This window comes from Barbus barbus, assembly GCF_936440315.1.
Source record: "Barbus barbus genome assembly, chromosome: 48".
NCBI lineage: Eukaryota > Metazoa > Chordata > Actinopteri > Cypriniformes > Cyprinidae > Barbus > Barbus barbus.
In genome coordinates, this window is record NC_136726.1 from 10,298,304 (window position 1) to 10,314,121 (window position 15,818).

General features: G+C 35.8%; 1 protein-coding gene and 1 pseudogene across 2 annotated transcripts in view; one reads left to right on the forward strand and one right to left on the reverse strand.

The window, feature by feature from the left end:
• The window catches only part of LOC306867103 (actin nucleation-promoting factor WASL-like), a 29,355-nt pseudogene extending 18,747 nt beyond the window's left edge, over positions 1-10,608 (forward strand). Inside the window, exons 7-11 of the transcript XR_013786113.1 lie at positions 1,166-1,208; positions 2,822-2,975; positions 4,881-5,414; positions 9,129-9,234; positions 9,611-10,608. The product of XR_013786113.1 is annotated as an actin nucleation-promoting factor WASL-like (transcript). The remainder of the gene's footprint in view (positions 1-1,165; positions 1,209-2,821; positions 2,976-4,880; positions 5,415-9,128; positions 9,235-9,610) is intronic.
• Positions 10,183-14,669, reverse strand: LOC306867104 (leiomodin-2-like). The gene is made up of 3 exons (XM_079412624.1): positions 14,236-14,669; positions 11,712-12,872; positions 10,183-11,078 (listed from the first exon to the last, which is right to left on the reverse strand). Exons 1-3 carry the CDS (start codon positions 14,479-14,481, stop codon positions 11,055-11,057), a joined length of 1,431 nt encoding a protein of 476 aa, XP_079268750.1. The 5' UTR covers positions 14,482-14,669; the 3' UTR covers positions 10,183-11,054.
• Between the last annotated feature and the right edge of the window lie 1,149 nt (positions 14,670-15,818).

Below are 15,818 nucleotides of genomic sequence, written 5' to 3' on the forward strand. Positions count from 1 at the left end.
AGTTTTTGTGCTTTTTAAAAAAGTTGTATAAGGTGTTGTTGCAACTGTGGTGTTAACAGTCAAAAATGAGCAGCCTACAATTGCTTATAAATTTCTTATGCAATTTTTTACCAAATGTAGAATTATATCTTTTTATCAACATATCTTTAAAAAGAATTTTGGCCTAATTTTGGCCTTAATTATCTATTTTCTATAGCCTTGGTGCTATTTTAGTTTCATCAACAGTATACTCTGTAAAGAAATGTAAGCCTAAATAAAGTGTGAGAATCCTCAGTAACTTATCTTCAATTCAATTATTTTACTTAAATTATTATAAACGTAAAAAAATGACACACAATGTTTTTATGACACATCTTGAAAGAAATGTAAGATCATAGTTTAAAACTCCACATTAAATTACACTTGAAAATGTTATTTTTAAAAAATAATTGATTTTAATATTTTATTTTTGTTATTGTAAATGTTCTACATTTTAAAAAAATTTAAGATTAAAGTTTGAAAATCCACATTAACTCAAACTTGAAAATGTTATTAAATTATTTTTTTTAAAATATATACGTAATAATAATAATAATAACAACAATTATTATTTTGCAGTATTAATAATAAATATTGGATTCAGTCTTTTGTCAACTTTATTTATTTACTTACTAATTGATCTTAGTTTATACCAGTGTTAATTTAGTATTATTGAGATACTTGTATAGTTTTTAATATTTTTTTTTTTTTTTTAATTAAATGTCAGTATAGCTTTAATTTTTTTTATTGCTATAAATTATAACCCTGGCTTTTTATGTCAGTATAGATTTGAGTTTTATTACAATTAAGTATAACCTTGGCTTATGCACGTTTTTAAGCTGGCATTGCCAAAATTATCCCCAAATATATACTTCTTTTTTTTTTTTTTTTTTTATGGTGCATAAGCTCAGATCAGTGTGACCTGCAGCCGATCAGTTTCTAGAAGAAAAAAAACCTGTGCTCATTGAAAGAAAACAAGTTGACAAAAAGACTGATTGCAAGATTTGTTAATAATATAACACGATGAGAGATTTACAAACAAAATACTAATTTAGGAAGGATCTTCAACACACAAGCACAAGGTTCCTCATGTTGTATTTGTTGTTGTTTATGTCAGTCTGACTGTGCTTAACGCAATATTTTCCAGGCACATCGGTCATGTAGGATGGGATCCGAACACAGGCTTCGATGTAAGTACACAACAATGACCTGCTCTGTCACATTCACACGCTCTCACATGCATATTGAAGAATCTCACATTGGAAAACAATGCTGACCTGTGTAGTAATGGCATGATAAAATGCCTCAATAGCCTTGTGTTCATGCAGGCTGAAGCATCTAACGCCCACAACACTACCCAGACTGCATTTGTACACAGCAATGAGCTGTCTGTGTATTTTAAATGGGTTTGTTATGGAAATACTGGAGATATTGCAAACTGCTGCCTTTTTATGAGGCAATTAGAAATTCAGGCTACTGGTGCAATAAAATGAGATGCTGTTGCTCTTGGAAAAATGTGCAAATGTTCTGAAGAAGGCTTCACATTTTAAGGTTTGCATTATGCATGCAGCTGGAATGTTGAGCATGACATAATGGATGGATTTAGCTGAGATGGTTACGTTAGCAGTTTGTCCACAAGGTGGCAGGATTGTGCTATATTTGACAACAGCATGAACACTGGGAAATCATGAATAGTGCTTGCAAGGCAGAATTGCATTGACATTTCTCAAAAGATTTTAATCATCATGATCTTATCTGAAAAATAAAAATCCCCATTAACTTGCACTTGAAAATGTTTCTGACTTTTAAAAAGGCTTATTTTTTTTTTTTACTTGTTTATTAAAATAATAGATCATTTACATTTGATAATGTTGAGTTTTAAAAACATTCACTTATTTTACTTAATCATTTTATTTTTAATTTTAGATACGTTTTCAGTTATTGACTTAAAATTAAAAGTTAATCTTTGTTTTAAGCATTATACTTGTTTAATTTGAAAATACTATTAACTTGATGATCTTTAGAAAATATGTATTATTTTTTATCCTTAATCCTCTGATTTTAGTTTTTCTAAACATTATACCTATAAAAAGAAGATTGAAGTTTGAAAATAGTTCACCCAAAAATGAAAAAAGTCATGTTTTACACAATCTCATATCATTCCTAACCAGTATGAGTTTATTCCTTCTGTTGAACACACAAGAAGATATTTTGAAGAATGTTGGTAACCAAACAGTTGATGGTAGCCTTTGACTTCCATAGTATGGAAAAAAATATACCATGGAAGTCAATGGCTACCGTCAACATTATTCAAAATATCATCTTGGGCTAACTACTATCCCTTTTACTCACACTTCAGCATTCAAAAACTAATCAGCAGTGATGATGTTTGCATACTGAGTTGCGATTTGATCTTACATCTGCATACTGGAGTATGATTGGGCCTTTTGATTATGCATCCATTGACTCATCATTTTGACACATTATCATTCATATATATATAATCTCTCTCTTTCTTCTTCTATCTATATTTAGTTGTGCTTACTAAGGCAAGCATTACTATTGCTCATACTTAAGGTTGGTAATTTGAACAAACCCCTAACCCTAAACATAACATTTCGGCAACGAATCTGCACGTTTTTGCTACGGAAATGAATGATACTTCAAATTATGAGACACAGGCAAAAATTCTAGTTTTGCTTAACTTTATCACCCTTCTTTTATTGCCTTGCAAGCACTTATATTTCATTTATGGAATCTAGTAAATAAACCGTGCTCATGACTTGACCTTTTTATTTTGCAGTTGAATAATTTGGACCCAGAGCTGAAGAACCTGTTTGACATGTGTGGCATCTCTGAGGCCCAGCTCAAAGACAAGGAGACGTCGAAGGTCATCTACGACTTCATTGAGAAGAAGGGCGGCGTAGAGGCTGTGAAGAATGAGCTGAGGAGACAAGGTGAGACTGATCGCTGTCAGACTCTCTGCACTCAACACCTGCAGTGTCTGTCCACAAACCATCCGCTGGCAGAAAGTCAGGCCTGAATCAACAAAAATAGCCCAAAACTTCCCCTAACTAGTTCTTTTCTGTCCTCAGTGAAAACAAAATAATGCATGATGCAGCAAAACCAATATATCCTTTCATGACATTAAAATAATGTGTCTGTAACACATTCCTGAGAGGATTTTATACAGAAGTTGGGTGCATATATTAGCATTTTACATTTGATCAATATATGTGTTTTTCCTTCAGGTCCTCCCAGGTGGTGCGGTAGGTGCAATGTGTGTGTTTCTGAGTGAAACCTGCTTAGATTTGCATGTGTTAGAAGTCTGATTCTTTGCAGGTTGGCATGGGTTGTTTTGAATGATTGTTTGTTTTTTAATACTTGGATGACATTTTTTTTTAGGTGTGAGAGGTTTTGCCTACATCTTATGTAACTTCATAGAATAGCATTTGTGCATATATGAATATTTTCCATGATTCTTCAATGAGGCATTTGTTTACTTGTGTTGATCTCTTAAAAATATGACTTGAAAATGCCATTTGTTGCTGATTGGTGTGGTGCAAAATGTAGTTTTTTCTAGGGATGTGCGCTACGAGCCTACGACTAATTTGACTGTCGTTATAACGGAAGTTTTGTGTCTGATTAGTCGACTAGTCTAAAACGGCTTTTAAAAATGTAAGCCTACTTCAGGTTGGTTATATCGTCTAAAAACAAAAAAAAAACTTTTTACTTGCGTTAGTGTATGACATGATTGGCATTTGCTGGCGAAAATATTTTAAATTATGCATATTTTAATTTGCTGCTGCTTGTCATACTATAACAATCTACTACTGAAGAATCACTGCTTAGATGTAGTTTATAATACTTGACAATATGTAGTAGTAATATGTAGAATGAGTAACTGGTTAGTTTGTATTTAAGCGTCGCATTTACACTTTGGTGAATATTTGTGGTTGAAAATTTGCCTAAATTTAGCTAATGGGACTGCTCCTTTAGGTTTTAAATGGGATCTGTGTTGCTATTTTTAATTGTAAATATTATAAGAAATTGTTGTTATAATTATATCATATATTGTAGTTATTGTAATTATTATCATTAACTTTTGTATAGTTATTTTTATTGTTTATGGAATTAAATTATTAGTTTTCACAGAAGTTATTTTTCTCAATAATTAGAATTATACTAGCATACAGATGCTTCAAAGGTAATAAACATTTAAAACTCCAATTTTGGTTTCATGGAGGCTTTAAATTATTCTAATGATCAAGTCCTCCTGGAAAGTACGAGTTAGGAAGTCTTAATTAGTGATTAGATGTGAGATTCGTTCAAGTCACTTTGGTCAAAAAAGGGATAGCAATTTAATTAAAGGGATAGTTCACCCAAAAATGAATATTACTCCATGATTTACCGTCAAGACATCCTAGGTGTATGTGACGTTCTTCTTTCAGTCGAAGGTTATATTGAAAAATGTCTTGGCTCTTCCAAGCTTTATAATGGCATTGAATGGCTGTTGAGATTTGAAGGCTAAAAAAGTGCATCCATCCATCATAAAAAGTGCTCCGCACGGCTCAAGGGGGGTTAATAAAGGCCTTCTGAAGCAAAGTAGTGTGTTTGTGTAAGAAAAATGGATGATGTAGGCATAGTTTAAGCTCTGGTGAGAAGTGACAAATGCCATATTTGACGCACTTCCAACTCGGAAACTGAGGGTTTAGAGAAAGTTCCCACTTATAATTATGGCTTTGTGGTGGTATTCAAATGCTTTCAACTCATTAATATGAAGACTTGAACAACTCATAATACATGGAGAGTCTGCATATTTATTCATTTTAACGCGAACAAATTTGTTTCTCCTCTTGCAGCACCCCCGCCTCCACCCTCCCGGGGCGGCCCACCACCCCCACCCCCTCCTCACACTTCTGGGCCCCCACCTCCACCACCCCCAGTGCGGGGACGAGGAGCCCCACCACCCCCCTCCACCTTCAAGGGCCCCCACGAGCGCTCCCCCTCCGCCTCCTCCATCCCGGCCTAGCATGGGAGCACCTCCACCACCACCTCCCAGCAGAGGACATCCACCTCCCCCTCCACCTGCACCTGCACCTGCCCCTGCCTCTATGCCACCTCCCCCGCCACCACCACCTCCATCTCTATCTGGAGGAGCCGCCCCGCCTCCACCTCCTCCTCCACCGCCTCCTCCTGGACCTCCTCCACCCCCTGATATGGACGGAGGCCTCGGTGAATCAACGCCCTCACCCAAGGGTGGGAAGTCAGCTCTGCTGGAGCAAATCAGGGAGGGCACTCAGTTAAAGAAAGTGGAGCAAAACAACAGGCCAGTGTCGTCCACAGGACGTGACGTGCTACTCGACCAGATCCGACAGGGCATCCAGCTCAAAACGGTGAGGACTGTTAACGCTAACACATCCTGATGTGTCCCAGACAAAGGTGGAGGAACGCCTGCTCACCTGTCAATCATCTATTTTGTTAAAAATAAGGTTTTAAACTGCCAATTGCATGTGCATGTGACAAATCAGACTGTTTTTGTCACTATATAGGTTTTTTATGCAGATTTATTTTATTTTTAGGTTTATAATTTTATTTTATATATAGATGTGCATATATGTGAAACAGTGGTGGTCACAATGGACATCTTGTGCAAAAACATACTGTAATACATTTTTTATAATAAAATAAATTATAGCATTTATTTTATTACTAAAAAAGGTATTATAGTATATTTGGATGATTATATATATATATGTAACCACAAAACCAGTCATAAGGGTCAATTTTTTTAAATTGAAGCTGAATAAATAGGCTTTCCATTGATGTATGGCTTGTTAGGATAGGCAGATATACAACTATTTGAATCTGGAATCTGAGGGTGCAAAAAAGACAAAATATTGAGAAAATCGCCTTTAAAGTTGTCCAAATGAAGTCCTTAGCAATGCATATTACTAATCAAAAATTAAATTGATATATTTATGGTAGGAAATTTACAAAATATGTTCACGAAACATGATCTTTACTTAATATCCTAATGATTTTTGGCATAAAAGAAAAAGATAATTTTATAATAAAATTAATGTTTAAAATGTGTTTTTGGCTTTTGCTATTGTATGACTGGTTTTGTGGTCCAGGGTCTATATATCTATCATGCCATGATGTCCTTTACCAAAAAGCTCTACTTTTGTCTCATCTGTCCACAATACGTTCTCCCAGAAGGATTGTGGTTTTGTCAAGTTTTGGCAAACTCCAATCTTGCTTTTTTATGCCTTTGTGTCAGCAGTGATGTCCTCCTGGGTCTCCTACCATAGCGTCCCTTTTCAGTCAGATGGCGACGATAGTGTGAGCTGACACTGTTGTACCCGGTGTCTCGGGGTTCTTTATCCACCTTTTGAACTATATATATATATATATATATATATATATATATATAAGATCAAAAGGATTAATAGATTAATAATGCAAGTTTATTTTCAGAGCCTTCTTTGATCATATTCACCAAGGGTGCCAATAATTCTGACCACGACTGCATATATATATATATATATATATATATATATATATATATATATATATATATATATATATATATATATATATATATATATATATATATATATATATATATATATATATGTGTGTGTGTGTGTGTATTTCTAGATGTATATATGTATTCTAAAGGATTAGCCCTTATTTTAATTTAGCTTTTAGGGAATCTATTCTTAAGATTCGATATTGATATTTACATGATTAATCGATATTAATCAAAACGTCCAACTTATACCTTATTAACGATACCTCATTAACGACTTGTCCAGCAAGCATTAAAACCAGTGTGTTTTAACAATTCAGATTATTCCCGTGGCCACGGTAATAACACAGAATTGATTAGGTAATTTTGAGCATAGGTAACGCGATCTTTGGCAAATAGTTTAAGTCTTGAAAATCACATAGCACCAGACAAAGATTCCTTTTATAAAATCAAAGTTTATTTGCTACTCTACAACACTTCTAAGCTACAATAACACAAAACATAATAGGTAAACTCAAACACACACATTGAAATGAATTGTTTTGATCTGAAGAGAGTTTAAGGTTCTAATGCTCGTTTTCAAGAATGCTCTAACTTCAACCTGAGGGAGTCACAAGCAAGGAACTTTACTATCTTTACACTTAAAGATGAATGCAACCAGTTTCCAGCAGAATTAAGGAGATTTGTTTGATATTACTTGCTTTAAGTTGAGTTTCCGTTCTTTTCCTGGTAGAGGGAACCTCAGGTGCGGATTGGCTGCTGAAATCTCTGTTGCGTGATGTCACCGGGGATGCCCTCTTGCGATTGGTTGGTTTCTCTGTGATGTGATGACGCTCTTAGGAAGTCTGTTTCAGTTCTTACGGCTTCATATGTTAAAGTTTTTTTAGAAGTTTGACTAAGTCTTGATGGTTGTTCAATGCTCGGCCAGATGTTAATGAAAAGATTACAACAATACCGTAGATTTAATAACACAGCAAACTTAATTTCATTTCATGAAATACAACCTGAATATATATTGTAAATATATTGTATATATTGCTTTTGAGTATATTGCTTCAATAGCAGCAACAATTATAATTTGTCCTTTTTGAAATACTTAAGCAAATCTTTGAGTTTCTTTGTCTGTTAATAAGAAGAAAAAGCGCGCTTCCTTTGGAATGTGAGGAGAGAGAGAGAGAGAGAAGAGTTGTTCGAGGTCAGGAGAATATCACGCTAAGGAGATCTGGAGATTTCCTTAGCTCGGACGTCGGTTGTAAAACCGTCTCTCCTGGTTGATAGTCATTGAATTTATGCGTTAATGGTCGGGATATACCCGGGAGGGTCTGTGCTGGAAACGTTCCAGATGCCAAGGTCTTCGTCCTGTTTCTGGTTGAATTATGCATAAGTGATAAGAAACAACCGTGAAGTCCTGTTTTAAATACATTCCAGATTTTTCCACACATATATCCTTTGTTTTAGGTGTCTCGTGAGATGTTAATTTTACGGCCACAGATAGTGAAAAGAGCACATTTCTCCGGAATGTGCTGTCCTGTTAATAGGTGTGTGTGTTCTTGCTTCGACAAAGTTCTACTCTACTCTCTGTGTGTGTGTGTGTATGTATGTATATATATATATATATATGTGCTGTCTAAATTAGTGCGTTATGCAGGCGATTAATTTTTTCAGTTTAACGCGTTAAAATTATTTAACGCTGTTAACGCAGGGGCGGGGCCTAGGGTTGGCCACCCCACTCATAATTGCTAATTCTGTCTCTTTTTTTCTTGACAAGAAGTGCATTTATTCAGTCGCAAACATCTTTACAAGCACATCAAACAGGGTGCGTTTCAGACGCGCGCTTCAACTTCATTTCAGCGTCAGGAGCGAGTCAAACGAGCGCGGAAACTGTACTGGGGAAAAAAAGAGGAAATCAATAGTGTTTGATTACATTATTCAATTTCTGTATATTTCTGCTGAGGGGCACAGGTAGATAAATATGGCATTTACTATATTATAATGGGTTTATGTGAAGATTGTTTTAAGTTCACTTAAATTCAAAGTTATTTTTAAAGTCTAAGAAATGTTAGTATCACCTTATGCTCACCGAGGATGGATTTATTTGATGAAAACTACAGTAAAAAACAGTAATACTGAAAAAATATTACTACAGTTTAAAAACTGCTTTCTATTTGAAAATATTTAAAAATGTAATTTATTTCTGTGATGCAAAGCTGAATTTCAGCAGCCGTGACATGAAACGTTTCTTTCTTTTTATCAATGTTAAAAACAGTTGTGCTGCTTAATATTTTTGGGGAAACCGTGACACTTTTTTTAAAATAGGATTCTTTGCTTAATAGAAAGTTCAAAAGAACAGCATTTATTTGAAATGGACATCTTTTGTGATAATATAAATGTTTATAAAAAATGATAAATTATAAAGTCGCTTTTGATAAATTTAATGCATCCTTGCTGAAGTAAATTATTATTTTTACTTTGGAACAGTAGTGCGAGTCCCCAAATACTTTCATAACATTGTAGCATGTTCTAGGAACAGTTATTTTTGTATGATTGTCTGATAGCTTTCTTCTTGAATGTTCAGGTATCAGATAATGACTCAGGACCACCCACCCCTGCTCAGTCAGCAGGCATTGTTGGAGCTCTGATGGAGGTGATGCAAAAGAGGAGCAAAGCCATCCACTCCTCAGGTAAGTGCTTGTTTCAGTCTCTCAAAAGTTTGTTCAAAACAGGCCACTCAACAACTGCAAATTTGTTTTTCCACCTCATTTTGACGGTTGTTGATCCAGTTAAATCGAGTTTGCATACTATAAAAATGCTCTGTTACGTTTTTAAGATGACATAACATGTCAAGCCCAACTTAAAAGATTAGTTTTGTGACATGACAGATTATGACTTTTTCCTCTTCAGTCGAAACATCCCCATTTAAATCAATGTAAACGCTGATGTGTTAAGGGCATTTTTCATACTCTAATATCCTTTGGTTCATTTGAGTTTGTGTGTTAATGGCATTGTCAATAAATAATGAGATACTTATGTTTTTTTACACATTTTTTTGGTCCTCAGATGAAGATGAGGATGATGAGGATGACGAAGACTTTGAGGATGATGACGAATGGGATGATTAATCCCGCAACATTTAATAATCTGTGCAATACCTCATGTAATCTGTAAAGTATTGTCATTTATTCTCTGTAAAATAATCTCCTGGAATAACCATGTGAAGTTTTATGCCAGGATTCATGATTTGTTGACCTGAATGTTTTTGTTCCCCTGTGAGTGGGGAAAGGGAGATGGACGGGACGCTTGATGTCCTTATTAATTGTTGATTAATTATTTAGATAACACTATTTTCATACCCTACTTTTCTGTACCTTTGATTTTCTTATTCAAATCCTAGTTTAGCATTCTTAGATTTGGTAAGAGTTTCTCCTATCAGAATATGTATGTCCCCTGTATTGTTTCCCTTGTAAATGTACACCAGGCTGATATATTGAGGCTATATATATTTTTGCACGAATAACAAAAAGAAATTCACTACAGGATGAGAACACATTGGCTGAACACGTTAAATGTGATTTCTGTGGTAATCACGATCAGTGTCACACTACATTGCACGTTACAGAGTAGACAGTTCTGAGTTTTTGATTTCACTTTATTAGCAAGAAAATAATATACGGTAGATTCAAACCGGCAAAGTCGTGAGTACAGCTTGCTCCTGAATGTGAAAAACCATCAATTCACAAATATAGAATTTCAGTCATATCAAGAAGAAAAAAAAAAAGAAAAAAAAAATTAAACTTCCATTTTGTTACACGCTTTTACAGGTCAATGCTAGACTGATAACTACATTTAAGGCAATGGAAAAAACAACAACAAACCTTTGTGTACAATTAATGCTGGTTTAACAGTATTGTCTGTCTGAACTGAATTTGCTGTCCTTGTCCTGTAAGGATAGTGCTGAAAAAATTGTATAATTGACATCAAATCTTACAAGAGGGTTGGAATGTGGAATGAAAACACTAAATTCTATACTTAAATAAATGGTAATATTTACAAACCTGAGATATGGTGCTTTTCTTTTTAGTAACGTACGTTTTTGCAATGCATGTATATTTTAACTTGTAGCTGTACCAACTTATGTAAATACTGCTTGCTTACCTGTGCATCTTTGATGGCTAAAATTTCTGGATCAAACAGGATCAACCTCAACTTAGTTGCATGACAGATAATTTGGAATCTGAAATATGGCAATCACCTTTTAAAAGTACTATTAAAAGAACTATTTTCTTCTTGGCTTTGATCTTTCTCATGTAAGTTACAAAGCAGATGTTGAAACAATGCTGTTCATTGAGCAAAGTATTTTGTTGGTGGAAAGAAGTTACGAGAAACACTTGTGTTTGAATGTGTATAAATAATGTAATTCAGATTCAGTGCCTTATAAGAGAACAAATGTTTTCATTTCTGTTATTTGTTTTCCAGTTTCATTTTATATGAGCAGTTTTATACATCAGGAACGATGATTATTGGTGACCTGCAAGAAAAAGAAAAAGCTAGTCAATGTAATGTTAAAACTGCCACAAATATTGTATACATGGCAGAAGCATGAAGTAAAAGCCACAAAGGATACTAATGTCTCAAGATCAAAACAGGATAGTTCACCCACATGTATGTATGTCAGGTATAAAACGACAAGAGTACATTTTATTTTTTTGCATTGTCTATCCCTTTAAAATTTAAATTTACTTTTATTGAGAACTTGAAATTATGAGCGCTTTTTGAAGCCCTCAAATAAGAGCATGGTTGTACTCTTATTGGCAAGTACAACTTGGCAACATCATTGTTAGTGCAGCAAAACTAAACTTTCCATCTATTAAATTTGAACTAGAATGTATGTGTTTCCACTAGATAATGATTTCATGGTAATTTGAATGATCTCAATCAAAACAACCACTGAATGAATAATTCAGTTCTTGGTATAAAAAGGTACTTATTGCTTGAAGTCTTACAATCGATTTCCAGGAGACCTGATTTGGCAGAGTTGGTGTTTACCAAACCCTTAGTTCAGAAGTTCCTATCCTGTGCAGTAATATTGTTTGAGGGAATTACAAATTTAGGCACAGTTTTTTTTTAAGGCAATGTCTTGGACAAATTCTAAATGTCTTACCCTTCTTAGTGTGTCAATGCTGCTTCTACGAATAGCTGCCAGTAGATCATCACGTGTTGACTCCTGGGTGCCTCCCAGACTCTTTGTTTCATCTTCTCTTCTCAAAGGTACTGGTTTTTCATTTTGAAAAATGTTCTTGGTATGTTTCTCCCTTGTGAGTTTGTGTCCTTTATTTGCATTAGTCTCAACACTTTCTATTGCTGTTTCTTCTTGTTGCTTGACCATTTCAGCGATTTTTCTAGTTGGAACATTGTTCACAACTTGTGGTAAATGAGAAGACACCAAGGGCTGCTTCCCTTGTGTAGCATCTTTATCTGTTGAAATCTGGAACACAGTGTCCCGTGTCTTTGATTGCTCCTCACTTCTTTCTAAATCATCTTGTTCTCTCCTTTGTTGCAGCCGCATTTGCCTCTGGCGGTCCTGGTTGCGGGTTAAAATACCAGTTGCGCTCATCCTTGGACCAGGTAAGTCAAAGTGGTATCCCAGTTTCAATAGGGTTGTGTTGCCCCTTAGCAATTTCACCATTTCCATCTCCACTTGACCTCCACAGATGTGCCTCTGGTTGTGGAATCGGAGTTCCACTAGTGTTGTGTTGTACTGAAGTGACCCAATCAAAGCCAGAATACCTTTGCCTGAAATGAAGTTGGATTCAACATTAAGGTTGGTGATACTGCAGTTCTTCTTCAGCATTTTGGCCAAGGCAAAAGCTACTTGATCATCTGCATGGGTGTTGGCAAGGCTGAAAACCTCAACTTGAGTGTTGGTGATTAATGCATCAGCAAAGTTCACCAAAAACTCTTGGGATATGTTCTCAATGTTGTTTAGGTTGACTTCACTCAAGGAGGTGTCGTTACTCAAGATGTTTTCCAAAGTCTTAATCATATCAGTGGGGTTACCACTTGGCCTCTCTGGTGTAACGTGGTGATGATGAAGGGTACCTTTATGGATGTCTTTAGGTTTTTGACCGCTGTTGCCATTCCTCTTGCAATCTAATCGGGACAAGTCTGCAAAATTCCAGTTGCTTGACCTAGCTTCTTTTTCCCCATCACCCCCTGTTCTGAGCCCCCAGTTTTGTTGCTCTCCCTCCTCTTCATTATCCTCAGGCTCTTCACTGCCACATTCCTCTTCGCTCTTATCTGTCTGGCACTCATCCATGCTGTCCTGAATGTCACCATAGAAAGGAAAACAAGGTTGAGCTCTGGCATACCTCAAGCAATGATGCTTATTTAAGAAAGATATCACCAGCTGAGACAACAGCTGAACAGTTCTGTGGAAGCAGTGTTGTAGTCTTCGAAACTCTCTTTGAAGAAAATGAATTTTTATTTAATAGGGTTATTTTATATAAAATTGGCAACTTCTCATTTACTTCCAAAGTTTCTAAGCTAACCAAAGCTATCCATAACTCATGGGTGAAATAAACTCTTCAAGACAGTGGCCCTCCAGGAGCTGTGTTTGACAGTCCTTCCTTAATTGTACCCTCAAATCAAGTACATCCAATCCTTATGCAGCGTTCCATTTGTACTCAGAGGTTGGAAGTTCCGAGTTCCCAGAAGGAGTTTTTAACTGGAACACCCTCCCAAGTCGGAGTTCCGACTCGGAATCTCTGTGGAATTACAACAACTCCCAACTTCAGAATCCAATATGGCTGCTTAGTGAGAAACAGTAGTAATATGTTGTTTATTTGCAATTATGTTTGTATCTCAATAAACTCCGTGGTGCACTCGGTACTATACAACCTCTGTTTGTTGACATGATACTTTGGCGTTATCTGTGCAAAATTCCACTTTTTATGCATTTTTAATTGACTGGTATTGCTAACAATGAGTGCGTCCATCTTGGTTTTCTGACTTCTCTACTTCAACATGGTCCACTTGGATGTGACACCATTCCCAGCTCCGACTTCCAAGGTGAATGGAACGCAGCATTAATAACCACCTTCTTATATAGTTTAGCTCCAGTCTTAATTAAATACACCTGAACCAGAAAATCAATGTCTTCAGGAGGACTATAAACTTATGGACAGGTGTGTAGGAGCAGGTTGAAGCTAAATTCTGCTAAGTGGTGGCCTTCCACAAGTGAGTATTGGAAACACCTGCCTCAAATGAACTGCTCACAGAAAATTTAGACTTAATTATAAATTTAAAGACATTTAATCCCTTAATGAAGCTGCAGACCTTCTTGTCCCCAAGATGGAAAACTCCTTGTGGAGACCTGAGACTCCCAAAGATTTTGACTTTTTGGTTTACCAAAAAGAAAGCCTAAACTGACCCCCATACAAATAATTTTGCCCTTGTTATGTGGATATGACTACACTCTCAGAATACCTTAAATAGTACTTATAGGGGTACAGCATCTTGTCACTTGGGCAGTACCCTACAAAGGTACACCTTTGTACCTTACTTAACCATGAAGGGTGCCTTTTAAGGGTACCACCCCAGTGGCAAGCTCAAGCATTTGTGTCAAGAAAAAACAAATGGAATGCAAAAGTTTGTAATATCACTCAATTTCTGTATATAGTCCCTACCTCTAACAATCTGTGAGTCTCATCCTCCCAGTGCTTCAGCAGAGCCTCTCGGCAAAAAGTGCCTGTTGGCTGCTTGGCCGTCTGGTCCTCTTGCCTTAGCCCAGTGGGTATGTTCGTATCAGGTTCAATTTCAGCCATAACCTTCTCCAGCTCCTGAATTTCTTCATTAGTCAGGGAGGCCAGAAGTTCATCTTCATCGATGTCCTCATAGTTGCCAAGCTGGTTGTGGTACCCAAAGTTGCTCATACTTGTAACACTATGTCTCCTTTCTGAGTATGAGTTTTTACGCTGCCTCGATACTTGAATATGGGATTAGTGCAGGCTTCTGGCGTGTTTAGATACACTGTTAGTCTAATCTAGGAAGCTGGTGGAGGAGGGTGCAGGACAGAGTATCTGCATATGATGGTGTCTCTCTGGGACACCAAGATTAGCTTGCAAGAAGAATGTGAGTTCATTTTGTAGCGGTGAGACCTGTCAGCAGCTGTTGGCCAAAAATGACATAGGAACTGCTCCTTTGGGATACCACTAAAACTATAATCTAATTTGTATTAAGATTCTCATCTAACACAGTTTAACCCCCATCAATGCCAACGGTTTTGAAGTTAATAAGCACATACAAGTTTGGTGACCAAATAGACTGGATTTGTATACTGCTACCTATTATGCTCAGCTTGTCCTCCAAAGCAGCTGTGCAGATACCAGAAAACCTCTGGAGCTTTAGAATCAATATTACATATTTGTGCAATAAATACTTTTCCCAGATTCTTTTTAAATTCACTTATTGTTGGAAAGTTGTCAGTTGTCGGTTATGGTGATGTAAACTAGACAGTTCAGGGCCACCAGAACTAATGAACCAAAGCTAATTGAATGTGTATAACCTAACTAACAGGACTCAAACATTGCACTGTCATGATATGCTCTAGGGATGGCTCGATACCATAATTTTGGCTTCGGTACGATACCAGAATGTAATACCTCGGTATCGATACTAAATCGATACCATAGGTGACAAATAACCAGCCTCAAAAGATAACTGAATTTAGAACAGTTTTATTAAATATAATAATAAAAACAGATTCATATCTTAATAACTTTGGATCAAACTAACAAAAAACCTACAGGGAACATAGGTTACATTTTGATGTTGGAGAAAAAAAAAATAGGCTAACTGAAGTAATAAGTGAAATATGAAAAATATTAAAATATATATAAAATATATTCAAATCTTCTTATCTTCCCGGTAGGAAAACAAAATGTCTGGCCTACCGGGAACATAGGTTACATTTTGACTGAGTTTGAAGAAAAAAAATACAACTGAAGTTGTGCAATTAAGGCAATAAATATTGCTTTATTGTAAAGTGTTATTCTAACAGTCAAAATAATATTCAAAATCACATTATTATTTCTCTCTCTCAGATTGTTTTCAGATTTCAGACTCAACCAAAGAAAAAGCATTAAATAAATCTCTCTCTCTCTGCTGCTTCTTATTAGCGGTCGACAGCGCGGCAGAAATATTCCCTTCATATCATTGATACTAAAATTAATATAGCAAAATTATTGCTCAATTCAAATCCAATTAATAT

What these genes read in the sequence shown, in the direction of transcription:
- LOC306867104 (XM_079412624.1), bottom strand. Translation starts at nt 14,481, where the DNA reads ATGAGCAACTTTGGGTACCACAACCAGCTTGGCAACTATGAGGACATC. An exon ending in AGACTCACAGATTGTTAGAG is followed by an intron (nt 12,873 to 14,235) that starts GTAGGGACTATA and finishes GGTGACATTCAG; the next exon opens with GACAGCATGGATGAGTGCCA. An exon ending in GCATTGACACACTAAGAAGG is followed by an intron (nt 11,079 to 11,711) that starts GTAAGACATTTA and finishes TTTTTCTTGCAG; the next exon opens with GTCACCAATAATCATCGTTC.